The sequence below is a fragment of the Sapajus apella genome, unplaced genomic scaffold (genome assembly GCF_009761245.1).
Source record: "Sapajus apella isolate SASKATOON/1434 unplaced genomic scaffold, GSC_monkey_1.0 scaffold43, whole genome shotgun sequence".
In the NCBI taxonomy this organism is placed as follows: Eukaryota; Metazoa; Chordata; class Mammalia; order Primates; family Cebidae; genus Sapajus; species Sapajus apella.
Window position 1 is genome coordinate 12,876,046 of NW_022436983.1, and position 27,761 is coordinate 12,903,806.

General features: G+C 52.4%; 2 protein-coding genes across 7 annotated transcripts in view; one reads left to right on the forward strand and one right to left on the reverse strand.

Annotated features, from left to right (window-relative positions):
• The first annotated feature begins 6,985 nt into the window (after window positions 1–6,985).
• On the forward strand, window positions 6,986–21,550 carry HTR6 (5-hydroxytryptamine receptor 6). The gene is made up of 3 exons (XM_032300646.1): window positions 6,986–8,546; window positions 19,160–19,318; window positions 19,506–21,550. Exons 1-3 carry the CDS (start codon window positions 7,833–7,835, stop codon window positions 19,953–19,955), a joined length of 1,323 nt encoding a protein of 440 aa, XP_032156537.1. The 5' UTR covers window positions 6,986–7,832; the 3' UTR covers window positions 19,956–21,550.
• A 1,606-nt stretch (window positions 21,551–23,156) lies between these two features.
• Window positions 23,157–27,761, reverse strand: part of TMCO4 (transmembrane and coiled-coil domains 4) — a 108,830-nt gene continuing 104,225 nt past the window's right edge. For all 6 annotated transcript variants that reach the window (XM_032300648.1, XM_032300650.1, XM_032300653.1 and 3 more), the window contains one exon: window positions 23,157–24,358. In XM_032300648.1, coding sequence (XP_032156539.1) covers window positions 23,954–24,358 — 405 coding nt within the window. In that variant the 3' untranslated portion in view covers window positions 23,157–23,953. The remainder of the gene's footprint in view (window positions 24,359–27,761) is intronic.

A 27,761-nucleotide genomic window follows, 5' to 3' on the forward strand; every position in this document is an offset into this window, starting at 1 on the left:
AGGTTCTCTGCAAGTGCTGGCCGCGAGGCCCAGGGGAAGCGGGGCCTGGGCTCAGGCAGGGGATGCTGAGCAGACCTGCCAGCCCCTGCCCAGCAGCGCCGTCTCTGCATCCTGGTGGTCCTGTCCTGGTCCTGCCGTGTGCACCCTGGCGCGTGATCCTCCGTCTCCTCAGCTCCCACCACTTTACTTGGGTGCCAGTTTCTGGCCTCACATACACCTTGGGTGGGCCTCCAGAACCGGGCTTCATGGATTTTGACCTGTCTCCTCGGCTTGCCTCGTGCCATCTCTTTTCACCCACACAATGGCGTAGCATCAGCCCTCGCCTGGGCTTGGCCTGCCTGGGCGCCAGGAGATGGGGAAATGGACAAAAGAATTGGTTATGGGGCGGGGCGCAGTGGCTCACGCCTGTAATCTCAGCACTTTGGGAGGCCAGGGCGGGTGGATCACTTGAGGTCAGGAGTTCAAGACCAGCCTGGCCAACATGGCGAGACACTGTCTTTAAAAAAAAAAAAATTTAAAAGATTTTAAAAAAAAGTATTTGTTACAAATTAATATATAAGGCTGGTTCCTGTGCTGGGTCCTCACCCAGTCCAACCACCTCCCAGTGATGTGGATATTGTCCTCATTTTATAGATCAGGCATCTGAGGTGCAGGCGCTGGCAATTTTCCCAGGGTCACGTGTTGAAGAAATTTCACCAACAGGACTTGAACCCAGGCATCGGTACAGTGCCCACACCAAGCTTGGGGATGCCAGCACTCATTTATCATTGAGCAAGTCCATCGTAGGACATTTCACATTTGTTTGTTTATTTTTTTTTGAGACAGAGTCTCTCTGGAGTGCAGTGGCTTGATCTCGGCTAACTGCAACCTCTGCCTCCCGTGCTCAAGCGATTCTCCTGCCTCAGCCTTCAACTGGCTGGGATTACAGGCACCTGCCACCAGGCCCGGCTAATTTTTGTGTTTTTAGTAGACACAGGGTTCTGCCATGTTGGCCAGGCTGGTCTCGAACTCCTGTTCTCATGTGATCAGTCCACCTCGGCCTCCCAAAGTGCTGGGATTACACCACCCCCGGCCCTCATTTGTTTTACAGGGTGGGAAACGAGGGCTCTGGAAGCACAGGTGACTCGAATAAGCTCACAGTTCCCTTGATTCCTGGCCTCACACCTGCACACCTAATGGCAGCACAGTCTTGAGCAGGAACTGCCTCCATCCTGTGTCTGGAACAAAGCTGGGTATACATTCGTAGGTACATAAATAAGGGCTGGGTGCAGTGGCTCACGCCTGTAACCCCAGCACTTTGAGAGGCCAATACAGGAGTATTGCCTGAGCAACAAAAAGTGAGATCCTGTCTTTATAAAAAATAAAAAAATTAGGTGTGGTGGCATGTGTCTGCAGTCCCAGCTACATGGGAAGTTGAGGTGGGAGGATTGCTTGATCCCTGGAGGCTGAGGCTGCAGTGAGTCATGTTCATGTCACTGCACTCTAGCCTGGGTAATAGAGTGAGACCCTGTCCAAAAAAAAAAAAAAAAAAGAGGAAAGGAAAGGAAGGGGCAGGGGAAGGGTAAGAAGGGGAGGGGTAGGAGGGGAGGGAAGGGCAGGGCAACTTATAAGGGTCTGTTGGAAATAAAACAGGAAGGTGGGTTGGTCTGGCTGGTGCAGCCAGGAATGCCAGCCAGAGTTCAGACTTCATTCTCTTTGCACTGAGGCACCCTAGAGGTGTCTGTGCAAAGCTGGGTTTCAGGAGACTAAGCTGGGTTGAAGGAGGGAGATGCTGAGGCCATCGGGTGACTGCAAGTGTGCAGGCGGGAGAGGATGGGGCCGGTTAGGTCAGGAAGTGGGGTTGGAGAGGTGGGGCTGTGAGAGGCGCTGCTGATTGGATGTGGGAACCCAGCGAGAGGGAGGAGCCTGGCTTGAGAGACATCAATTGAGAAGCATCCCTAGGTGTGCCAGTTTTCCAGGATGGAGGGAATTGCATCCTCCCCCAATGATGGGGGACCAAGTCTTTCCAAGGGATTAGTACTGATACCAGCGCAGATAGCAACGCAGACCCTTCTCTTTCCACTTTGTTTGCCTGTATGGAGCCAGCTTTCAGCTGGTTTCCTTCCTCTGCTCCCAGCCTTTGAGGAGATCGACTCTGCTTGGGTTCAAATCCTAGATGGATCACTTCCTGACTACAGACTTGAGCAAGTCACATAAGATCTCTGAGGCTCAGGTTTCCTATGTGCAAAACGGGGAATAATAGTCATACCTGCCTCACTCTTAGGGTCGCAGTGAGCATTACATGAGTCAACACACATGCAGAGCTTGGAACACGCCTGGCCTTAGTAAGACCTCAGTGGATGTCAGCTGTTATGACTGAGAATGAATGACTGGCCCATGCTGCAGGCGGTCACACTGATAGTTTTGTACATTTATTCATTCATTGGTCAGATATTTATTGAGAGCCTAATACATGCCAGAGATCCAGCTGTGAACTGGACAGACAGGTCCCTGCCTTCAGGGAGTTTACCCAGTTGGTCATTGCCTTCTGGCACAGAGCAGCTTTGGTCAGGCCAGGCAACTTCCTTGGGGCCTCGATTTCTCCTTCTGTGTCATGAGGAGCTTGCCCCAGTTCTCTTGTGTACTGACAGGCATGGAGGTCTGGACCCGACAACTCCTTAAAACTCAGCTGTTCCATAGTGACATCTGCTGTCTCCTCTGGGCAGGAACCCCTCCTGGTTAGAAGTAATCAAGCAAAAGCTGAGGATTCTTGAAAGTCCCTCTTGGCCAGGCACAGTGGCTCATGCCTGTAATTCCAGCACTTTGGGAGGCTGAGGCAGGCGGATCATAAGGTCAGAAGTTCAAGACCAGCCTGGCTAACACGGTGAAACCCTGTCTCTACTAAAAATACAAAAAAAAATTTAGCAGGGCATGGTGGCAAGCGTCTGTATTCCCAGCTACTCCGGAGGCTGAGGCAGGAGAATCGCTTGAACCCTGGAGGTGAAGGTTGCCGTGAGCCAAGATCACACCACTGCACTCCAGGCTGGGTGACAGAGTGAGACTCTGTCTCAAAAAAAAAAAAAAAAAAAAAAAAAAGTCCCTCTTTACCCTGAAATGTTAAGAGGTCTAGGACTTCATTATTTCATGACCCAAATGACAGTTACAGGAGCACACAAATGAAGCGTTTGTGAATATCTCAGCCAGGTGTGGGACTCATGCCTGTAACTCTAGTGCTTTGAGAGGCTGAGACAGGAGGATCACAGGATCACTTGAGGCCAGGAGTTTGAGACCAGCCTGGACAATACGAGAAGACTTTGTCTCTACAAAAAACTTAAAAAATGTAGCTGGGTGTGGTAGTGCATACCTCTAGTCCTAGCTACTTGGGGAAGATAGCTTGAACAGAGGAGCTCGGGGTTAAAGTCAGCTGTGATAGCATCAGTGCTTCCAACCTGGGCCACAGAGCGAGACTCTTGTCACTAAAAAGGAAAAAAAAAAAAAAATTTCAAGTTCAAGATAATAAGAGTATGGCCACAAGGTGGCACCATGACCCTGGCCCAATCTTAAAACTCTTAAATGAAGCTGGGTGCGGTGTCTCATGCCTGTAATCCCAGCACTTTGGGAGGTGGAGATGGGTGGATCACAAGGTCAGGAGTTCCAGACCAGCCTGGCCAAGATGGTGAAACCCTGTCTCTACTAAAAATACAAAAATTAGCTGGGCCTGGTGGCATGCGCCTATAATCCCAGCTACTCCGGAGGCTGAGGCAGGAGAATTGCTTGAACCCAGGAGGCAGAGGTTCCAGTGAGCCGAGATTGTCCCATTGCACTCCAGCCGGGGTGACAGAGTGAGATGCCATCTCAAAAAAAAAATTTTTTTTTTAAATGTTAGTACCACCATATTATAATAAACATCAGTGGATCCATCACCCAGAATGAACAAATATTAAAGTTATTGCTAGGTTTTCTTTAGTTGTTTGTCTGTTTGAGATGGGCTCTCACTGTCCCCCAGGTTGAAGTTCAGTGGCTATTCACAGGTGTGATCATAGCTCACCGCAGCCTTGAACTCTTGGGCTCAAGCAATCCTCCCACCTAAGTCTCACAAGTAGCCAAAACTAGAGTCATGCACAACCACGCTTGGCTAATCTTTAAGTCTTTTTTAAAAATAAAAGATACCAAGTATTGTGGGAAAAATGAAAGGAGAAAAACTAATATTCTAAGCACTACGTACAGATTTTAACAAAGCAAACATTTTATCAGGCGAAACTGTTTACTCATCCCAGTGGCATCTCCACTGCCTTGGTTTCATAGCAGCAGAGTATTTCAGAGGCTTTGCATAACTTCACAGAGCAAGTGGCAGACTCTGGATGATGAGCTCAGGTTGCTGAAGTCCAAAATTCTTCCACACAGCACCTCTCAGGGTTACAGTTGTCCATGTCAGGAATCCCTGGGCTTAAGGAGTAAGCACAGAGCTGAATGTATTATCATTGTACAGATGGGAACACTAAGGCCAAGAGCTAGCGCTTTGTTTGTTTTTGTTTTTGAGATGCAGTTTCACTCTTCTTGCCGAGGCTGGAGTGCAGTGGCACGATCTCGGCTCACTGCAGCCTCTGTCTCCTGGGTTCAAGTCATTCTCCTGCTTCAGCCTCCTGAGTAGCTGGGATTACTCCACTACACCCGGCTAATTTTGTATTTTAGTAGAAACAGGGTTTCACCATGTTGGCCAGGCTGGTCTTGAACTCCTGACCTCAGGTGATCCCCAAAGTGCTGGGATTAAAGGTGTGAGCCACCACGCCTGTCCACCTAGCGATAACGTAGTACCAAAGACACACATTACATCAGTGTCATTTCATCCCCTCAGCAACTCTGTGAGGTGGGTGCTGTATTGTTCTGCTAACTAATGCAGAAAAGAAAACTGTTACTTGAAGAGATGGAGCCCCTGGCCCTGGATCCCAGAGCTGGGATGGAGCTGGGATCCCAAGCCAGGTCTTTCTGACTCTCCGCCCAGGCTTGGTGTACTACATCCTGTTCCTTGGGGTCATGGCAGAAATTGTCACAGTGGTGCAGTGTGGTGGCAAGGAGGAAGGACAGGCCCCCTCTATCTGCTTAAAAGATGTGTCTATGGGCAAGGCTGAGGCCCTGAGCACCAAACAGCAGCTTAGAGTTGTCGGGGATGTGGTGGCATGCTGGAGGCTGTGAGGTGCCTGCAGGGAGGTTTTTGACCATCTGTAATGGGTTCTCTTTGCCATGGGCATCGAGCAGATCTGGGTTTCGGTTCCCACTTCACCACTTGCTGTGGTAATCTGGGGCAAGGCCCTTGGCCTCTCTGAAGCCCAGTTTTTTTTTTTTTTTTTGAGATGGAGTCTCACTCTGTTGTCCAGGGTGGAGTGCAGTGGCACAATCTTGGCTCACTGCAACCTCCGCCTCCCAGGTTCAAGCCATTCTCGTGCCACAGCCTCCGGAGTAGCTAGGATTACAGGCTTATGCCACCACTCCCCGCTAAATTTTGTATTTTTAGTAGAGATGGGGTTTCACCATGTTGGTCAGGCTGGTCTCGAACGCCTGACATCAGGTGATCCCCCCTCCTCGGCCTCCCAAAGTGCTGGGATTACCTGCGTCAGCCACTGTGCCTGGCTGAACCACAGTTCAACATCTACCTCTCAGTATTCTTGTAGGGGGCCGGAATAAATAACTGGAGGAGTAGGAATCATAGAACAAAGCCCCTGGGGACTTTGTTCAGCAGCCTTCAATGTGGAAAGTATTATTTTTCTGTTTCTGTGAAGGAAAAATGATCCCTCACCCCATTCTCTTTATACTGCATTTTCTTCTTTCTTTTTTGGGGGGTCTTGCTCTGTCACCCAGGCTGGAGTGCAGTGGCTCTATCTCTGCTCACTGCAACCTCCGCCTCCCAGGTTCAAGTAATTCTCTTGCCTCAGACTGCTGAGTGGCTGGGACTACAGGCACCCACAACCGTGCCCGGTGAATTTTTGTATTTTCGATAGAAATGGGTTTCACCGTGTTGGTCAGGCTGGTCTCCAAATCCTGACCTCAGGTGATCCGCCCACCTTGGCCTCCCAAAGTGCTGGGATTACAGGTGTGAGCTGCTCCTGGCTGACTTTGTATGTTGATTATGTATTTATTTTCTGTCTCCTTCCACTAGAATGTAAACTCCGTGGAGGTGCAGATCTATTTTGGCCACTGTAGTGTCCTGATGGGTCAGAACAGTGCCTGACATCTAGTGGGTGCTCCATAAATGTCTGTTGAATGAGTGAATGAATGGAGTCCACAGTATTAACCTGCACAGCAGGGTTAGGCAGAGACTCTTAGCCAGAGGGGAGAGATACAGAGGGAGGCCACACCCAGGGGACACCACAGCCCACGCCTCTGCCCGCAGTGACTGTAACCCACCTGACCTGGGCATTCTCAAATCTGTTCATGCTCTATTAGACTAGGAGTGCCACCAGCTCAGGGACTTCATCCATAGTACCTGGCCTCTTTGTGGATTGGGAGGGTTTCTGCTGGAAGGGCCCGGGGGAAAGGTTAGCCTCTTGCTTAAGCTAGCAGGGAAGAATGCCCAGAATTACTAACCCTCCCCCTTTTTTTTTTTTGTAAAAAAGAATGCTATTTTACAGATACAGCAACTGAGGCCCAGAGGGGTGTAAGGCGATCTGTCCAATATTGTCCAACTTCTGGCTCCCCTGAAAGCCCGGTGACCCCGCTGTGAGTGGACAGGCACGCATTAGTGAGCAGTTCATGGATAAAGGCAGGTCACAACCCCCTTTTCCGAGTTCTGCCTGCGCCGCCTCCCTGTTTGGGTTGGGAGGGGCATCCGGGGTGTGGGGGCTGCCACAGCCGGGTAGATGACCTCGCGCAGTTGGAGCGCTCGATCTTCGGCCCACAAGCCTGGGGTGCCGGGACCCCGCCCGCCTGCAGGGCCTGGGCTCGGTTCTCCCCGCCCACTGTGAGGCGGGGCGCACGCTCCGCGGCGCGGGGACCGAGCGCTCCAGGCTGTACCCTGTCGCTCCTCCGCGCGTGAGGGCCCCTCGCTGCGCCTCCAGGGCTCGGGAGCCCCTGGCCTGCCTCGCCCCGGCCCGCGGCCGCCTCTTCCTTTTGCAGCACCGCGGCGCTTGCCGCAGTCGCATGCGGCGAAGCAGCCCGAGCGCCCCAGGTACCAGTGAGGGCGGGAGGCTGAGGCGACCCTGCGGCCGGGTGGGGAGGGGGCGCCGCGCGGCTGCTGCCTTCCTCTGCCCGCGAGGCCTGGCGGCCCCGGCGAACCCCTGCGCTGCACGGGCCGTGTGCGCCCGATCCCGGTGCCTCCGGTGCGCCAGATCCTGAGACCTGCCTTTCCCCGGGGGTCTTTGCTCCGGCCCCTAGGCCGCCGCCCTGCGTACCCGCCCTGGCGCCCAAACGCCCACCAACCGCGGAGAGCGCTCATTCAATCCCCGCTCTCACCTTCCACGCTCGGCCCCTGGCCGGAGCCCCTCCCCTATCTTGCCGGCCGCCCCCTCCAGGGGGCTCTGCTCCCACCGCACGGCGCCCAGGCTTCCTCCTGCAGCTACCTTCAGGGGCCTCGGCACATCGGGTGCCCTTCCCCAAACTTCCAACTCGTTTGCTCCAGGTGTTCCTGCCCCACCCCCGAGGGCGCCGCAATAGCCACTCTGCGCCCTGCTGTGGTCGCTGCCCCCTGACCTAGCGGGATCCAACGCCCCCGCCAATGTCCCCGGACCCGCCTCCCCCAGGGGGCGTGGTGAGTCGTGGTTTGTTCTCACCGACAGTGCCCGTCCAGCCTGCTCTTCGCTGCGCTCCGCGCCTGCCTTCCCGCCACCAGATCACGCCCTCGCCCTCCACCCCCGGTCCCCATGGTCCCAGAGCCGGGCCCCACCGCCAACAGCACCCCGGCCTGGGGGGCGGGGCCGCCGTCAGCCCCGGGGGGTAGCGGCTGGGTGGCGGCCGCGCTGTGCGTGGTCATCGCGCTGACGGCGGCGGCCAACTCGCTGCTGATCGCGCTCATCTGCACTCAGCCCGCGCTGCGCAACACGTCCAACTTCTTCCTGGTGTCGCTCTTCACGTCCGACCTGATGGTGGGGCTGGTGGTGATGCCGCCCGCCATGCTGAACGCGCTGTACGGGCGCTGGGTGCTGGCGCGCGGCCTCTGCCTGCTCTGGACCGCCTTCGACGTGATGTGCTGCAGCGCCTCCATCCTCAACCTGTGCCTCATCAGCCTGGACCGCTACCTGCTCATCCTCTCGCCGCTGCGCTACAAGCTGCGCATGACGCCCCCGCGCGCTCTGGCGCTAGTCCTGGGCGCCTGGAGCCTCGCCGCGCTCGCCTCCTTCTTGCCCCTGCTGCTGGGCTGGCACGAGCTGGGACACGCGCGGCCACCCGTCCCGGGCCAGTGCCGTCTGCTGGCCAGCCTGCCCTTCGTCCTCGTGGCGTCGGGCCTCACCTTCTTCCTGCCCTCTGGTGCCATATGCTTCACCTACTGCAGGATCCTGCTGGCTGCCCGCAAGCAGGCCGTGCAGGTGGCCTCCCTCACCACCGGCATGGCCAGCCAGGCCTCGGAGACGCTGCAGGTACCCGGGATGCGCAGGGAGACCCGGGCTGTGGGATGGAGAGGAATGAGCAGTCCAGCAGTCCCTGGGGATCCCCTGGGCATCCCCACTTAGCACACATTTGCTCATGGCCCTGCGTGGCTGTTGTGAGCGCCCACCTTTCTTCTGAATCCCAAGCTCAGTGCCTGATCCACCTATCACAGGATAGCTCCGTCAGGATGGGGGGCAGGCTCCTCAGAGGTACCATGTACAACCGGAAATTTATGATGGCCCCACTCCCCATCTTTGCCTGGTAGCATCATCGCGCTGGGTTCTTTTGTTGTTGTTGTTGTTATTGTTTTTTAAGAGACAGGGTCTTGCTCTGTCACCCCGACTGGAGGGCAGGAATGCAGTGGCGTGATCATAGCTCACTTCAGCCTAGATATGATCATAGCTCATTTCAGCCTGGAGAGCTGGAATCATAGCTCACTGAACTCTTAGGCTCAAGCGATCCTCCTGTCTCAGCCTCCCAAAGTTCTGGGGTTACAGGAGTCTCTGGGTTCTTAAAAAGGAGCGTTTCACAGCTTCAGGCATTCAAGAACTGCCTGGGATATCTAGCTTCCTGCCTCTCCCATCACCACCTCCACATGCACTTAGCACTTTATTTATTTATTTATTAGACACAGGGCCTCACTATGTTGCCCAGGCTGGTCTCGAGCTGCTGGGCTCAAGCAATTCTCCTGCTTCAGCCTCCTGTGTAGTTGGAATTGCAGGTTGCCCCCGTTCCTGGCTTTCTTAGCATTTTCTTTAAATCATCTCTTTAATCTTTTTACTTCCATTAATTTGTTTAGAAAGAAAACTTCGTATCTCTTCTAGAAATGGAAAATCTGTATCCCTTGCTATAAACAGAAGGCGATCACAAACACTTCAGTGAAGTTGAAGAAGCCCTGCCCCTGTCCCTGAAGTGCAGCTCATTGAGGTTGAGGTGTTGCGCCTAGAGCTTGCTTTCTCTTTGTAGCATGCTAGAAGGTATTACAAACATGGTAGCATCAACGTGGGACTTACTCTTGATGCACCTAGAAGAGCTGGAAGAGAGCTGTAAAGGGCCGACGTGCTCACTCTGTGATTCATTCATTTTATGGCGTGTCCCTTTACCATCTAAAATTGTCTCCATTCCCACAATCCAGGAAGTTCTGCTCTCGTGACGAAGGATGTGAGAAGTTGGCTGGTCTGGGGGAAGCTGGGGCGGAAGAGATCAGGATTCCTTGTTCCAGCAGTGCCAGTACCACACAGATTTTCTTTCCATGAATCTCACTGGCTGGTGCTAGGATGGAACCTGTGTCTGTGGCCTTGGAACCTGGGCAGGAGTCTCCCAGGGGCTAACAGTCTCAGCCCCACAATCTGTGAACACTCACTCTACACCAGACACTGAGATAAGCTTATTAACCCCCAAACACCCAATGAGGCAAGTCCTACCATCACCCCTATTAGACAGGTGGGGAATCTGAGGCTCAGAGAGAGTGGAGGTTACTTGCCCAAGATCGCACAGCTGGTAAGTGAGGTTCAAACCTGGACCTGGCTGGGGCCATTGCTCTGTGCTGGTGTGCTGCCTGTAGGCAGTGATGCTCTGGAAATCTGTGTTCAGAGACCCCATACCTTGCCCCCTTTCTTCTCTGTGCCTTCTGGTCTCCTCCACTGGTTCCTCCTGATCCACCTCAGCCATGGCATCCTTGGGCCTCAGTCCTCGAAGCATCTCATCATTTTTCCACATTTGCTCCCTAGTGACATCATCTTGTCTCATAACTGAAAATACCACCCACATGCCGATGACTTCCTACCCGGGCTGCTTACTTGACGCATCCCCAGCAGCACTCCGGATTTTCCAGGCCCCAGACCTAGTTCCCTGACAGTCTTCCTCATGTCAAGTAATGGCAAGCCCATTCTTCCGGTTGCTCAGGCCGGTGGTGTTGGAGGCAGCCTGTGTGCCTCTCTGCTTCTCACGGGCCCTGGCCACTTCTCATCTGTCCGCTACCACTCCCCTGGACTGAGCCCCTTCATCTGCTGCCTGGGTTATTGCAGCAGATGTTAGTTACTCCTAGAGATGATTTAAAGAAAATACTAAGAAAGCCAGGCATGGGGGCGAGCGCCTACAATTCCAGCTACTAGGGAGCCTGAGGAATTAGTTACTCCTGACTTCTTTTTTTTTGTTTGTTTTTGAGACAGAGCCTCACTCTGTCACCTAGGCTGGAGTGCAGTGGCATGATCTTGGCTCACTGCAACCTCTGCCTCCTGGGTTCAAGCGATTCTCGTGCCTCAGCCTCCTAAGTAGCTGGAATTACAGGTACGTGCCACCATGCCTGGCTAATTTTTGTATATTTAATAGAGACGGGGTTTTGCCATGTTGGCCAGGCTGGTCTCGAACTCCTGACCTCAAGTGATTTGCCCGCCTCTGCCTCCCAAAGTGCTGGGATTCCAGGTGTGAGCCACCATGCGGAATCCTAACTGACTTCCTGATTCCATTCTTGCTCTTTCAACCTTCCACAGTGGTCCCAATGATCCTTTGTTTGTAATGCCGTTCCTGCCGAGTCATTCCTCTGCTCTGGTGGCCCTGTGTCTCATATCACCTGGCCCTCTGCCCTATCTGGCCTCCTCTCCCTCTGTAATCCTCCTTGTTTCCTCTCTTGCAGCCACACTAGTTTCCTTACTGTTCCTTGAATGCACCAAGCACATTCTGCCTCACTCGCGGTTCCTTCTGCCTCACTTGCGGTTCCTTCTGCCTGGGGCACCCTTTCTTCAGTCTCCCCCTGATTCTCCCCCTATTTTCTATCATTTCCTTCCAGTCTCTGTTCAATTGCCTCCCCTAATCCCTCTCTCACGAGTAGCACCTGCCACCCTCCCCAGGTCCTCTGCAGTCTTCGTTTCCTAAGATTTCTCTCAGCAGCACCTCCTACCCCCTGACGTGTTCTAGAACAGCCGTTTTAATTTATTTACTGTTTGTTTATTTCCCTCTTCTAGAATGTAAGCTCTGTGAGGGTGGGAACTTGTCTGTTTTCTTTTCTTTTCTTTTTTTTTTGGGGGAGATGGAGTCTCACTCTGTCACCCAGGCTGGAGTGCAGGGGCGTGATCTCAGCTCACTGTAACCTCTGCCTCCCGGGTTCAAGCAGTTCTCCTGCCTCAGCCTCCCAAGTAGCTGGGACTACAGGTGCATGCCACCATGTCGGGCTAATTATTTGTATTTTAGTAGAGACGGGGTTTCACTGTATTGCCCAGGCTGATCTTGAACTCCTGAGCTCAGGCAATCCACCTGCCTCGGCCTCCTGAAGTGTTAGGATTACAGGCGTGAGCCACTGTGCTTGGCCTGTTTTCCACGGTGGTCCCAGGACTTAGGGGCACCTGTCACATCGTAGGTGCTCAGTACATATTTATGGAAGGAATGGAGTGAACACGGTGCTTCAGGGACCCTGGGGCTCCACACCTGTCCACATGGTTGCCTGTTTTCTCATGCCTTTCAGAGTCAGTTCTTGAGTGTGACAGTCCTGAGCTTTTTATCGTGTGAATTCATTTGCTTGGTGACATGTGTTGACACCTGCTTTGTGCAGCAGCTGTTCTAGGCTGTGGATGTGCTGGTGAACGAGACCGACAGCACCTGCCCCCTTGAAATCTGTTCTGGTTGGGGGGACAGACACTAATCATCAAACCCTATCACGATGAGGAGTTCAGAGCTTATAAGAGGAGGGCCTCACCGGGCACACATTCAGTCCATTATTCACTGTGTATGTTTGAAGATGAAAGCAAAGCACTCACACAGAGCCCTGAAGTGAAAGGCTGGAAGAGTCTTCATGGGCCGTTTAGGCCACACCTTACCTCTAAGGCAGATGACCCAGGGGCCTCTCAAGCCAGAAATGCGTCTGTTCTAATCCCCCCACTTTCTGGAAAGCCCATTCTTTTGGTTTGAACGTGACGTGTGCAAACCCTGCCTCTGTCCCTGCTTTCAAAACCGCTCGGCTCCTTAAGCAAGCCTCCTGCAGGCCCCTGTTCCTGATTGCTTGGAGAACAGCCTCTACTCCACCCTCTTGGGTCACCGTCCCTTCCTCCCCACCGGAGCTGGCCTGGAGGTGGAGGCCCCTCAATGTTTGGAGCTAAAGGAAGTGATGAGAATGAATCAGATGTGGGTGCCTTGGACCCCTTCCCTTCTCCTGTGCCCAGCCCCACTTAGCCTTGGCTTCCTGCCCCAGTCCAGCCTCCAGCTTCCCTGCAGAGGGAAGGGAGCTGGGCATAGGTCCCGAGGCCCCAGTTCCTCTGGGGTCAGAACGTGGGAGCTGGTCAGCCTTGAGCATTTCATCTCTCCACCTGTCTATTTATGGAAACAGGCTTTTAAAAGGCCACTGGTTGGCTTAGGGGTTTCTACCAGGTCTTCCCAGTACCTCAGGGCTGGGAGGAAGGGGTCCTGCTTAGCACTGGGGCTGGGAGTGTGGGCTGGGGATGGAGAAAGGGCTGTGGGGCAGAGTGAGATGCTGCCAGGGCAGGGAAGCGTGCGTGTTGGGAGCGTGCTGGAAGATGGGGCCAGGATGTGGGTGGCACTCAGCCACACTTGGGAGATTCTGGAGGGTCCAAGGTGTTAGAGACAGTTTCAGAGATGCAGCGTGGGCCATCAGCTTGAGGGAGAGCAGCAGGACAGGCCCAGCCTCTTTCTCTTCCTGGCAGGATTTCTGGGTCTCTGTGGCCCATAACCTCAAACCATCTCTGCACCTCACCTTCCTCCCCACTCCCACCCACGCTTCGCTCCTTCAGTTCCCATGACTTCCTTCTGTGCACTCCTGTCTTCCCCTTCCCCTCTCCTCTCCCATCAATTTCTCCTGCTTTTCCTCCTCCCCCTCCTTTTTCACCCTCTCTCACCCAACTAAGCATCATTCTGTCTTAATGATCCATCTTCCCTTCCATCTCTGCCTTTCCTCCTCAGAGGAGGAGGCTGTGATCACAGAAATATCTGTGAGGGGGAGGAGGGGGCCGAGTCAGGAAGAGGCTGGCAGAGTGACATTGCTCAGCATGGCGGGCTTGGCTGCTGCTCAGAGCCAGGCAGCCTGGTACAGCCAAAGCTGGAGCAGGAGCTTGGGGCTCTGGCTGGTCAGGGTTCAAGCCCTGCCTCTTTTCCCTCCCAGCTGGATGACACTGGGTAAGGCATTTTACCTCCTTATGCTCCACTGGTCACGACATCTATCACACAAGGCTGTTTGAAGAGTCAATTAGATAATATACACAAAATACCAGGGACATAGTAAGTGCTCAACAAATTTCAGCTAGGCAGTGACTCACACCTGTAATTCCAACACTTTGGGAGGCCAAGGCAGGAGGATCATTTGAAGTCAGGAGTTTGAGACCAGCCTGGGCAACATAGTGAGATCCCATCTCTAAAAATATATATAAAAAATTAGCCCAGCCCGGTGGCATATACCTGCAGTTAAAACTACTCAAGGAGGCTGAGGTGAGAGGACTGCTTGAGCCCAGGAGTTTGAGGCTGCACTGAGGTATGGTCAAGCCACTGCATTCCAGCCCAGGCAACAGAGCAAGATCCTATCTTTAAAACAACAACAACAACAGTTAGTTGTTCGTGCCTCTCTTTTCCTGTTGTTGGCAAAATACATGTTTCTGGGGAGCTGACCCCTTAGACCCTTTCTAGGGAAGAAAAATCACTGCTGTCAGCGGCACCATCACCATCATTACCGAACAGCTGAACCAGAGACTAAGAATAAACAGCAACAATGATAGCTAACATGTCCATGGTACTTCCTATGCGCCAGGACTGTTCTAACTTTCTTTATATTATTTTATTTAGTCCTTAGTATAATCCTATGAGGCAGATGCTGTTATAATGCCATTTTACAGGAGAGAAAGTTGAGGCATAGACAGGTGAAGTAACTCAGCTAGTTTGCAACAGAGCCAGGGTGTGAAGCCAAACAGTCTGGCTCCAGAGTGCCTTGTAACTCTCACGCTATGATCAGATGATGGTAAAGAAATTAATTGCCTAAAGGAATATATAAATGCACTTTAAAAATTCAATCATATGGATGAAGGAAAAGACCCCCAAATTCCAACTAATCACCTTTCACTCCCAGGGACATGCATCAATTTAGGATATATCCTTCTAGGTCTTTTTTTGTTTTTCTGTTAGGACAGGGTGTCACTCTGTCACCAAGGCTGGAGTGCAGTGGTACAACCACGGCTCACTGCAGCCTTGACCTCTTCTGACTCAGTCGATCCTCCCATCTCAGCCTCCTGAACAGCTGGGACTACAGGCGTGTACAACCATGCCTGGCTAATTTTTGTAGTTTTGTAGAGGCAGGGTTTCACCACATTGCCTAGGCTGGTCTTGAACTCCTGAACTCAAGCAATCCACCGGCCTTAGCCTCCCAAAGTGCTAGGACTATAGGTGTGAGCCTCCGCACCTGGCCCTTCTGGGTCTTTTTCCATGTGCTTATGTATTTATACAGGTCCCTAAAAAACCTTAGTGCTTTCTGTTGCATACTGTTTTTCAAACAAATGGAATCATTCTGTATCTATTACTTTGCAACCTGCTATTGTAATTTAATAATCATGGAGATCTTTTCATTTGACTGATTCTTTCTTTTAAAACATCAGTGTAGTATTCTGTGGTGGGAAGTCACTGTGGTTTATTTAAAACACTCTCTTTTTTTTTTTTGCCACCACCCCTGGCTAATCTTTGTATTTTTAGTAGAGATGGGATTTCACCATGTTGGCCAGGCTGGTCTTGAACTACTGACCTCAAGTGATCTACCCACCTTGGCCTCTCAAAGTGCTGGGGTTACAGGGGTGAGCCACTGTGCCCAGCCTAAACCACTCTTCCTCTGATGGACATTTAGGCTGTTTCCAATTTTTTCCCCTCACAAGTAGTGCTGTGGGACACATTCTTGGATCTGTCAAGAGTGCAGACATGAATGTAGGTGTTGGCTGGAAGCTGTCTGTGGGATTGCTGGCTGGAAGGCACTGTATTGTCCTTCAGGCAGCTGCCCTCTGACATGGATACAGAAGGGAGATGCAAACGACAGGACGTGGCCCCGTGGGGCTGGGAGGTGGTTACAGGGGAGAGAGAATTGGAAGGGTGACGCCAGCATCAGCCATATCACGGGGTGTGGACCAGTGGTTGCCATTGGCTTCTGCTCCACGAGGGCCTCTTGGTGACAGTGGTGGGGTTTCTGTAACCCACCCTGACTGGGCCTATGGACGCCATCTCCAAATGTGGAAGTAGCATGGTGAAGTGGGCAGAGTGGAGTTCCTGGGGTCAGAAATGACGGAATCCCCAACTCAGCTCTTATCTGCTGTGTGACCTCTGGAAAGTCATTTTGCCTCTCCAAGCCTCAGTTGTCTCATCGGCAAAATGAGGTTAACAATGCCTACCTCTCATAAAGATGGAATGAGCTAATGAATATCAAATGCTGATGTGTAATAAGTGCTCGAGAAATGGGGATGATAACGCTGATTTGGGGCCACTCAGGGTTTGGTTGGGAGCCTTGTACTGGCACAGTGTGACCTTGGGAAGGGTAGTGTGTCCTCTACCCCTTCTGAGCCTCGGTTTCCTTCTCCCTTTCCTCTTGCCTATGTTCTTGAGTCAACTCTCTGGAAAGCAGGAGAAAGAAAAACCCGGAGTTGTTTCCAGGGAGACTAGAGAGGGAATCTCAGTTCATCTTCACCCCCTTCTCTGGAGCTCCTTCCCCCAGTGACTAACCTGAGCTATCCCCCAGTGCCTCAGTTTCCCCCATGCCCTAGAGCTCTGATAAGATCAGGGCTGCCTCCTGTCCCCTGCTCTCCCCAGGTCTCTAGAGTCAGAGCGATGCCTGGATGAGACAGTGTCTCCTCCCTCTCCATGCCATCTATTCCCACTGATGGCAGCAACTTGAAGGTGTGGCAGGTCTTAGGAGGTTCTTTTGGGGAAGCAGGAGCCTCTTCCTCCAGGCTGAGCATGGCGTAGTCACAAAAGCCATATAAAGTTCACTCTGGAGGAGAGAAAACTAGAAGAGGAGAGAGAAGAGTAAAACCTTCTTTTAGTCCCTCGCTAACTTGGAATGACTTTGAGGAAGACTTGTGTATGATGGGGTGGAGGCAGAGGACAGCATCCTCTAGTCTTAGCATCTGAGCTGCAGCGTGGTGAGTCAGAACATTTGTCTTGGCAATGGTGCTGCTTTGGGGAGGCCAGAGCTGCTGGCAGAAGGACAGGGCCCCTAACTGTGCTCAAAATCACCCCAACCTCACAACACGTATCACAGAACCAGCATCATGGCTACCAGGTATTTAACACCTACTCAACCTCAGACACTGTGCATGCATTTATTATCCATAGCCTCACAGCAACGCCGTAAGCTGAGTATCATTTCTCCCATTTTACAGATGTGGAAACAGAGGCTCTCTCAAGATCACAGAGCGAGTAAGTGGTAGAGGCATGATTTGAAGCCAGATCACCTGTCTTAAAAGCCCAGCTTTTGCCTCTGTACAACGCTGTCTCCCCAAGACAGAAGGGAGAAACCAAGGCCTCTGTTATGAATTTGTATAACCAGATTTCATGTGAAGAAACACATGGAGGGGTGGGGGTTACAATGTGCTTCATCTCCCCGCCCCAGCGACCTCTTGCTATTTTAGAAATAGAATTCCAGTTCCTATGAAAAGACAGCATGTAGTTGGGGTTTCAGCACCATGGACAAGACACCAACTCTGGAGGCCTGAATAGAGCAGGGGCTAGAAGGAGAGGGCATGCACAGCAGAGTCGGGTGGCGGTGCTGGCTTTGGTGCTCCCTGGAGTTGCCACATCTTGGCTTTGTTTCCTCCGCCTTTCCATCTGCAGAAGGTTGCCTGGGAATCTGGCTCAGCTCCTGCCTCCTTCCGACCTTCTCATCTCCCTACACCCAACCCACCTCTGGCCTCATGAAGCAGGGCTCTCATGCAATTTAGAAACTGGGCAAATCCCAGTGCCGGGAAAATCCCTGACTGTAAAAGCCCAGATGTGTTCCCAGATAGCACACACACCCTTTGTGTAGCTCATGATGAATTGTGCACACCACTGCACATGGGTATTAAATAGTAAATAGAAGTGGACCTAATTTTGTGTAAATCTAAAATGAAAACCCATATTGATTACAAAAACACATGGTTTAGAGGAGGGTTTCACATCCCAGCCTTCACAGATTCCTAGGGGTTTCATGGTGGAAACCTAGAGACTTCAAGGTCATTTCTGAACCTTCTGGAAGTGTGGAATGTTGTTTTCATGTCTGTGTGTGTGTATAAAATTTATAAGCCTTTTATTTTCTGGGGAAAGCTTTTTCATTTTGTTTTATTTTTTAGATTTCATTAGCTTTTCAAAGGGCCCACGAAGTTTAAAAAATTACAAGCACCACTGTGCTAAAGAATTATCCAGCTCAGAGAGCCCTTTAATGATTTGAGACTGTGGGGACCAGTTTGCAAAGTCAGTCTAACCTCCCCGTGCCCATGTCTTTCTTTCAGTGGCTGCTGGGAAGTAGCTTCTATCTCCTTCTGCCTCCTACCCCCTCCTCCTCTTCCTGTTCACTTTTGAGAATGGAGTTGCCTGCCAGTTCGCAGTATCATTGAGTTGTAAAATGCCAAGGTCACCAGCATCCGTAGGAATCTATATTTAGTTGCAAACATTTGCTTTGTGCACACATTCTCAAAAAAGCCTTTCTATTTTGTGGGGCTCAAGAGTAATTGCCCATTGCTCCCAAATATGAAGATAATCCACATATAAAGCAACTGCCAGGCTCTGGACAGTAACAGGTCCTCTTGTTCAATTGCAATTGATTTCTTTCTTTTTCCTTTTATTTATTTTTTTTTCATGACGGAGTCTTACTCTGTTCCCCAGACTTGGAGTGCAGTGATGTGATCTCGGCTCATTGCAACCTCGACCTCCTGGGTTCAAGCAATTCTCCTGCCTCAGCCTCCCAAATAGCTGGGATTACAAATGCCTGCCACCACGCCTTGCTAATTTTTGTATTTTTAGTAGAGGCAAGGTTTTACTGTGTTGGCCAGGCTCGAACTCCTGACCTCAAGTGATCCGCCTGCCTTAGCCTCCCAAAGTGCTGAGATTACAGGCATGAACCACTGTGTCTGGCTATCTGCAATTGATTTCTGCAGTGCCAAAGGCTTTGGAAGGTGTTGGGCTCATTGTAATGTGTGTGTTGGCCTGTGTCACGTATTGTCTTTGCAGGGATGGCTGTTCTTCTGAACCATCTGATTTGTTTCGGTAGTGTTGTTCTGTCTCCTTGCACTTCCTAGAGCTCCTTATGAAATTCTGAGTCAGAGTCAGGGCTGTGTGAGACCAGGATCAGGGCTCAGTTTAGGTCCACAGTTGAGGCTTGGTTTGAGAACTTGGTTATTATAGGGCCTATGATAGTTGTCAAGGTTCAGTGGGGGACCAAGATCAGGGCTTAGTTTATTGCTGATGTCCGGGCTTGGCCTGAAGTCAGGGTCAGAGCTCAGTTTAGGACTCTAGTTGGGGTTCAGTCAAGGAACAGGGCTCAGTTTAATCCTGGTACTACGCTCAGTCTAGAATTAAGATTGAAGCTCAGTTTGTGGCTAGGATCAGGGTCAGATGGGGGCTCTTTCTCTACTGACTCATGTGGACTTCCTTTCCACAGGTGCCCAGGACCCCACGCCCAGTGGTGGAGTCGGCTGACAGCAGGCGCCTGGCCACCAAGCACAGCAGGAAGGCCCTGAAGGCCAGCCTGACGCTGGGCATCCTGCTGGGCATGTTCTTTGTGACCTGGCTGCCCTTCTTTGTGGCCAACATAGTCCAGGTAATGTCACAGCAGGGGCAGGTGAGTCCAGCCCTTGTAGGAGAGGCCCTGGATCCCAGCCCAGGCAAGGGGGCAGGGGAGGGCAGGCTGCTCTCGTGGCGCATGTGTGTGTCTGCTCCATCCGTGCTGGGAAGGGAGGCCTGGGTCCCTGCCCTGGGACCAGGCATGACACATCCCATCCCCTCAGGCCGTGTGCGACTGCATCTCTCCAGGCCTCTTCGATGTCCTCACGTGGCTGGGTTACTGTAACAGCACCATGAACCCCATCATCTACCCTCTCTTCATGCGGGACTTCAAGCGGGCGCTGGGCAGATTCCTGCCGTGTCCACGCTGTCCCCGGGAGCGCCAGGCCAGCCTGGCCTCACCGTCACTGCGCACCTCTCACAGTGGCCCCCGGCCCGGCCTGAGCCTACAGCAGGTGCTGCCGCTGCCCCTGCCGCCTGACTCAGACTCAGACTCAGATGCAGGCTCGGGTGGCTCCTCAGGCCTGCAGCTCACAGCCCAGCTGCTGCTTCCTGGTGAAGCCACCCGGGACCCCTTGCTGCCCACCAGGGACACTGCTGCCATCAACTTCTTCAACATCAATCCTGCGGAGCCCGAGCTGCGGCTGCATCCACTTGGCACCCCCACGAACTGACCCGGGCTTGGAACTGGCCAGTGGGGAGCTGGATTGAGCAGAACCCAGACCCCGAGGGCTTGGGCTGGCTCTTGGCTAAGACCAGGAGGCTGCAGGTCTCCTAGGAGCCTTCTGAGCTCCAGCAGGGGGTGCACAGAGCCAGCCCTTGCTGCCCACTCCAGGGCCCTCACATGCAGGGATCAGAGCTGACTCAGATACTGTTTTCTGAAAGATGCTCCACTGTTGGGTGAAACGTGTGTGGAGACTGGGCTGGAGGACTCTGGATGTTAGAGAGGAGGACCTCTTGGTTCAGGGTAGGATGAAAACAGTCATGCCCTTTGCCCATTCTGTCAGGCTGGAGGGAATGCCCCCACCTGCAGGCATGGATTAGTGCTGGCTGAACCCCTCACTACTCACAGTGTAGTTTATGGACAATCAGCATTGCCATCGCCTTTTGGGAGTTTGTGAAAAATGCACGTCTGCCCCTGCCCAGACCTGCTGAGTCAGAACTGCATGTTACCAGGATCCCTGATGAATCACGTGCTCATTACAGTTTGAGATGGTCTGGCTTAAATGATCTTCAACCCTGAGAATGATTTGCTGGACAGTTTTTGGACCTGCCAGTCCCCCCACCCTGGGATATACGTGGCAGCAGCTGCACCTGGGAGGCAGGCAGGCATGTATTTGGGCCTCTGCTCTACCACCTCTGCTCTGGGGCCTGACACAGGTTGCTTCACCTCTCTGAGTCTCAGTTATCCCATGTGTAAGACAGAGTCATGACACCTACCTTACAGGGTTGTCTTGAGAATTAAGACAATGTGTGCCCAGCACCCAGTACATGGTCAGTTAAGTGGTACGTTCTGTTGTTACGATCCCTGGCTATCCAGGCCCCTGGTCTCTCTGGCTGTGGGTCAGGAGGGGCTGTTTGTTCCCACTGTTCTTTTTCCATTTTCCTCCCCCTCTTCAGCCCCAGCCCAGGCTCCCACAGCCTGACTCTGGTTCCCCAACTCCCTGCTTTGTCTGCTGGGTAGGGACCCCATCTCTAAGGGACCCTCCCAGCTCCCAAGCTGCTGCTTTACCTCTCCTGGGGGCAAAAGGGGCAGGTGGCAGTTTCTTTTGCAGCCTCAGGGACTGGTTTTCCTCGATCCTGGGGGGTCCTTGGACCTGGAAGGGAACAACTGATGGGAATAAACCCAGCCCCTTGCCCCACCTCCCTCGGCCTTCGCTGTGGTCAATGAGAGAAATGGGAATGGTAGCTACTTGGGTCAGCAGAGCAGAGTCGAAGAAGAGCTGTCCCTGGTGGGGGGTGGGGACCACAAGGCAGGCAGTTGGACTCTGCCACAGGGGACTTGTTTTTTGGGGGCAGGAAGTTGGGGAACTCTTGCTCTCCACAGTTTACCTACCATAGGTCCCTTTTCAGCTCTGCCTCCCCAAGTTCCATCAACACGAACTCCCAGGGGGTCCTCCATGTCTGGCCTGGCGCTCTCCTTGGTGCTGATGAGACACAACTCTGGCCCTGGCCGCTGGCCACAGAGGGGCCATGGTGCTTGTGGGGCTTCCCCTATTCCCCAGATCTGCCCAAGGGGACTCTCAATAAAGTCTAGCTGAAGGCCGTGGCTGTTATGTGGACTGGATTCAACTGAGGGGCCACTCGGGGCTTGAGAAGCAGCTGGTGTAATGGGAGAAGGCCTGGGTGTAGGTGTCCTAGGTTCTGCTCCAGATTCTGCCCCTGCAATTTGGGACCCCAGCAAAATATTTCCCCTTTCAGAGCCTCCATTTCCCACGTGTGACATGAGCAGTTTGGTTTAAAACTAACAAGAGTTGCATAAATATTTGTTTTTAAAATTTGTGTTTTAAGAGTCAGCGTTAGGCCGGGCGCGGTGGCTCAAGCCTGTAATCCCAGCACTTTGGGAGGCTGAGGCGGGTGGATCACGAGGTCAAGAGATCGAGACCATCCTGGTCAACATGGTGAAACCCCGTCACTACTAAAAATACAAAAATTCAGCTGGGCATGGTGGCATGTGCCTGTAATCCCAGCTACTCAGGAGGCTGAGGCAGGAGAATTGCCTGAACCCAGGAGGCGGAGGTTGCGGTGAGCCGAGATCGCGCCATTGCACTCCAGCCTGGGTGCGGTGGCTAACACTTGTAATCTCAGCACTTTGGGAGGCTGAGGCAGGTGGATCACCTGAGGTCAGAAGTTCAAGACCAGCCTGGCCAACATGGTGAAACCCCATCTCTACTAAAATTACAAAAAATTAGCCAGACGTGGTGGCAGGTGCCTGTAATCCCAGCTACTTGGCAGGCTGAGGCAGGAGCATCACTTGAACCCAGGAGGCAGTGGTTGCAGTGAGCCGAGACTGTGCCATTGCACTCCAGCCTGGGTGACAAGAATCCATCTCAAAAAAAAAAAGAGACTGCACTCCAGTCTGGGTGACGAAGTGAGACTCTGTCTCAAAAAAGGAAAGGAAAGGAAAGGAAAAGAAAAAAGGCATTAAAAAAAAAAAAAAAGAGTCGGAGTCTCACTCTGTCACCCAGGCTGGAGTGCTGCAGCACAATCATAGCTCACTGCAGCTTTGAACTCCTGGGCTCAGGCAGTCCTCCTGCCTCAGCCTCTTGAGTGTTGACTGTGGCTAATTTTTTTTATTTTAATTTTTTTGTAGAGACCAGATTTCGCTATGTTGCCCAGGCTGATTTCCAATTCCTGGCCTCAAGCGATCCTCCCACTTTGGCCTCCCAAAGTGCTGAGATTACAGGCGTAAGCCACAAATGTGTGTCGAATGAACAAATGAATACACATACATGTGAGCAGTGATCTGGCTCCTGTGTTCCACAACTCTAATTCCTGCTGCCCTTCCACCTTCCCCAGAGCTTGTCAATCCTTCCTCTGCCTGGACCTTGATTTCTCCATCTGCACAATAGGGGCGCATTATCTCTGGCCTTGTCTTTCAGGGACCGTGAGAGGAACAAACAGGAAGGGTCTCACGGATGCAGACCCAGTGGCTTGGGGCTTGGACGCTGGAGTCTGACATATTGGGGCCCGGAGCTTGGCTCCATCACTGACCAGCTATACGGCCTTCAGCAGTTTACCTGATTTCTCTGAGCCTCAGTTTCCCCAAATATAAAACGAAGATAATAATAGTCCCGACCTCATAGAATTGCTGTGAAGACCAACTGACACAACCCACGTAGCCACTTGGCGTGTGGTGCAAGCTCAAGAAGTGATAGCTTTATTATTATTTATTGCTGCTGTTATCCCCTCTGTTCCTGCTACAGGAAATTCTTTCCCAGTAAGCTTCATTCTTGTCCCCAGGCCTGGTTCACAGCCATACTGAATACAATTCTGCATGCACTCACCATGCTTTGTCACAGAGCTACCGTGGTGCATGTTGGGGGGACCACACTCACATTGTGTCTGTGTGACTAATGTCCCTGGAGTTGTGCAGTGCACAGCCTGCGTGGCTGTATGGGGCAGATCTGATCGGATCTCCTAAGAGCAGGAGTAAGCTGCCCACTTTTACCTGTGCCTGCTCTGTTGCTGCCAGTTGATGATGGCTGTCAGCTGGTGGGCAGCCCTGGAGTGTGGATGGAAGAGCAGGCATGCACCTGGTTTCACTTAGTCCAGGGGAGAGGTGGCGTGGGAGCCTTGGGCCCCAGAGAGCCCTCTGGACCTCCCGATGGACAGCCAGACTCCAAAGCTGTGAGAAGTATAGAAAGCCCACAGTTGGTTTCCAGTTCTCGGACTCTTAACTTGGGCTTGGCTGACTCTGCAGGTCTCTGAAGAGGAGGTGACTGCCCCCTGCTGAGGCTCCTCTGGAGACACGCAGCTTCCCCAGGGTGGGCATGTTCTCTCCTCCAAATTCCCCTTCCTTCCATTTCCTTTGCCTTTCAGTTCCAATTCCTTCAAATTAGGAAAGGGACCCGTGGAAACCCCACACCTCCAGAGCTCCTGGGAGGAAGCCGAGGGTATGAGAGAGCTGCATATGGAGATCAGCGAAGACAGCTCAGGTCTCCCGCTGGGGTCAGTCCAGCCCCGGGCTGGGGCCCTGGGTCTTGCAGGCACAGTTGGGGCAGCCCAGTGGATTGAGGTCCATGCCATGGCTGCAGATGTTGGGGCTTTCAGGGCTGGCGGCAGCAGGAAGGGAGGCCCCTTCAGACTGGTCCAGCCCTGCCGGCACCTGGGCTTGGCTGGGGTCCATGGACATGGCCAATTTGGAGGCATCTCTGGATGTGGGACCCTGGGTTTGCCCAACCTCGTGGGTGGTCTCGCCTGATGAGGGGGCGGCTACTGCCTGGTGAGGCTCCTCGGGGGGCAGGCAGACTGGGGCCAGCGAGAGCCCCTTCTCGTCCCAGCCTGGCTTGGTACGGATGCCCACGGCCTTCAGGATGGCGTCCATCTGCTTGGCATAGTCCAGGTGGCCACTGACCTGCAGTAGACAGCAAGAGAGGGCCATGATGGGTGTGTGGAGCCCAGTCCTCCCCAGGGACCCCAGCCAAACTTCTGGGCCTCAGCCTTGCATAAAAAGACGAAGGATGGTTCTCTAAAAAATCTGGATCCTCTGGGGGCAGGAAGGAATCTCCTGATAAGCAGAAAGGTGGGACAGAAGCTCTCATTCTTTACATGAAAATTTTTTGTTTGTTTTTTGAGACAGGGCCTCACTCTGTTGCCCAGGCTGGAGTGCCAAGGAGCGATCTCAGCTCACTGCCATTTCTGCCTCCCGGGTTCAAGTGACTCTCCTGCCTCAGCCTCCTGAGTAGCTGGGATTATAGGCGTGTGCCACCATGCCACTAACTTTTTGTATCTTTAGTGGAAAAGGGGTTTCGCCATGTTGGCCAGGCTAGTCTCGAACTCCTAGCCTCAAGTGACCCAGCGGCCTCAGCCTCCCAATGTGCTGGGATTACAGGCATGAGCCACCGTGGCCGGTAGCTTTTTTTTTTTTTTAAAGGATGGGCTTTTTGTCAAAATAGCATGAGAGAAAATAAAAACAAGAAAAAGGGAGAGAGAGATGAATTCCGTCTCTCTCATCCAGGCTGCAGTGTAGCAGTGCAATCATAGCCCACTGCAGCCTTGACCTTCTGGGCTCTAGTGATCCTCCCACCTCAGCCTCCAGGGTAGCTGGGACTACACGTGCATGCCACCATGCCTGGCTAAGTTTTACATTTTCTGTAGTGATGGGGTCTTCTATGGTGCCCAGGTCTCGGACTCTTGGACTCGAGCAATCCTGCTGCCTCAGCCTCTCAAAGGGATTACAGGCCTGAGCCACTGCGCCCAGCCCATGCCTGCAGCTCTAGGCTACCCCAGAAGGGCTCTGCTGCTCACTAGTCGTGACACCTTGGTCAGGGCCCTCTACCCCTCTGGCTCTCAGTTGCTTCCACTGTAAAAAGCGGAACACAAGGGTAGCATCACTAGAGGTTGGCTGTGAGGATTTTCCCTGGAAAAGTCCCCGAATTGGAAAGAAAGCTATGGCACAGACTACAAAGTACTGGCTACAGCTCACTCTCCTGTTTCTCCTTTAGTCACAAGGACCCAAATTTATAGCTGGGCACACTCCCCAGGCTTCCTCGGAGCTAGGAATAGCATTGTGAGTAGTTTTGGCCCATGAATTGAAGCAGTAGTGTTATGTGGTGTTCCTTGGAATTCTCTTTAAGAGGAGGAATGCTCTTCTTCCCTCGTGTCCTCTTTCCTGCTGGCTGGAATTCAGACAAGATGGCCAGAGCTTGAGCAGCCATCTTGGGCCATGAGTCAGCCCACTAAGGAAGGCAGAACAAGCAGCAAGAAGGAAATTTGGTCCCTGAAGACTGTGGAGTGGCACGCCAGCCCTAAATGGCTTATTCTGGTTTCTTTTATGTGACAGAATCGACCCTCCTGTATTTAAGACAATTAGGCCAGGCACAGTGGCTCGCCCCTATAATCCCAGCACTTTGGGAGGCTGAGGAGGCAGAATCCCTTGAGCCCAGGAGTTTGAGACCAGCCTGGGCAACATGGAGAAACCCTGTCTCTATAAAAAATACCAAAATTAGCTGGGCATAAGGGTGTGTGCCTGTAATCCCAGTGACTAGGTAGGCTGGGGTGGGAGGATTGCTTGAGCCTGGGAGGTCACGGCTGCAGTGAGCCACGATTGTGCCACTGCACTCCAGTTTGGGTGACAGAGCAAGTCCCTGTCTCCAGAAAAAAACAAAAACCAAAACGAAAAATATTAGGAGAGCCTCTGTTCTACGGGCCTGCATCTTAGCTTAGACAAAGGCCAAGAACTCAGAAGTGGCCGCCCCCTTCGTCAGTCATATGTCCATCCCATTTTTGTGCGGGGATGTGTTGGTGAGTGACAAGTAGGGGTGTGATTGAAATGCCTGATGCCTAGCTGTAATAATGGACAATCCCCGACACATAGTAGGTCCTTAATACATTGCACCAAATCAGCTTATTACATGTACTCCTTCGATAGGTGTCAGCTGCTAATTGCAGATGAAGAAATTGAGCCACAGAAAGGTAAAGTGACTTACCCAAGGTCACACAGCTGGAACACCTCAGGGCTGGGATTGAAATCCAGGCCTGTTTCTAAAGCCTTTTCTCTTCAGAGAAAATCAGCTGGGGAAGGGATGTTACAAATCATCCTCATTTTACAGAGAACAGCAAAGCCCAGAGTGGGGTGGTGGTTTGCTTTATGACACACAGCGCATGAGCCGCAAAGCCAGGTGCTGAGCTTGAGATGCTGCCTGCAGAAGCTGCTCAGATCTGCCCGAGATGGAGCCTCGCATTCTCCCCAGCCAGTCGAGGGGGCCTGTTTGGTGCCAAAGGCACGCACAAGACCGAACTTTCCTTTAAGGCTGAAGGGGAAAGCTTTCTTTTAAAAAAAAGGATGGGAAAAACACCGGGGAGGCTTTTGTTGGGAATCTCAGAAAACAGCACAAAGACACTGCTGGTAATATCTGCATTTCCATTTGAATCACAAATCACACTGTGCTATTCAGATGATTTCTCAAAGACACAAAAAGACAATTCCCTGTACAGTTTTGTTATTTTCTCACCACTGGAATCTGCCTATCTCTCGTTCCTGTCCTCACAAATGCTTTTAAACAGATTCCAGTGAAAATACACACGTGTATTCACACCTCTAAGTGGCTTCTAGGTCCCTGGGTTCCGGGTGGTTGTCAAGGCACAGCCAGAGCCCCTCTGCGGCAGGACACATATTTAGTGGCTGCAGAGCCTGAGAAAGAACCTAAGTTTGGACTTTCTGAGAAACTGGGGTGCCAGCCTTGGCTCTGTCTCTTACTAGTAACCGGGCCAGTCCTCACAATCTCCAGAACCACAGCTTCCCCATCTGTAAAATGAGAGTCATGACCTTGGATGACTGCTGCAAGGAGTTCAAGGGCCTGGCACTTCAGGGGAGCTCAGAGAATGCTCTCTTTTGATATTATGTTCCTATATGATCCCAAACACTTTCTTTTTTTGAGACGGAGTCTCACTGCGTTGCCAGGCTGGAGTACAATGGCATGATCTTGGCTCACTGAAACCTCTGCCTCCCAGGTTCAAGCTATTTTCTTGCCTCAGCCTCCCAAGTAGCTAGGATTACAGATGTGCACCACCACACCTGGCTAATTTTTATATTTTTAGTAGAGACAGGGTTTTACCATGTTGGCTAGGCTGGTCTTGAACTCCCAACCTCAGGTGATCCACCCGCCTCGGCCTTCCAAAGTGCTGGGATTACAGGTGTGAGCCACTGCACCTGGCCTTTTAAATTTTAAATGTAGAGAGGGGGTCTTTATTGTCCAGGCTAATCTCAAACTCCTGGGCTTGAGAGATCCTCCTGCTTCAGCCTCCTAAAGTGCTGG

What these genes read in the sequence shown, in the direction of transcription:
- HTR6 (XM_032300646.1), top strand. Translation starts at nt 7,833, where the DNA reads ATGGTCCCAGAGCCGGGCCCCACCGCCAACAGCACCCCGGCCTGGGGG. An exon ending in AGGCCTCGGAGACGCTGCAG is followed by an intron (nt 8,547 to 19,159) that starts GTACCCGGGATG and finishes TCCTTTCCACAG; the next exon opens with GTGCCCAGGACCCCACGCCC. An exon ending in TTGTGGCCAACATAGTCCAG is followed by an intron (nt 19,319 to 19,505) that starts GTAATGTCACAG and finishes CCATCCCCTCAG; the next exon opens with GCCGTGTGCGACTGCATCTC.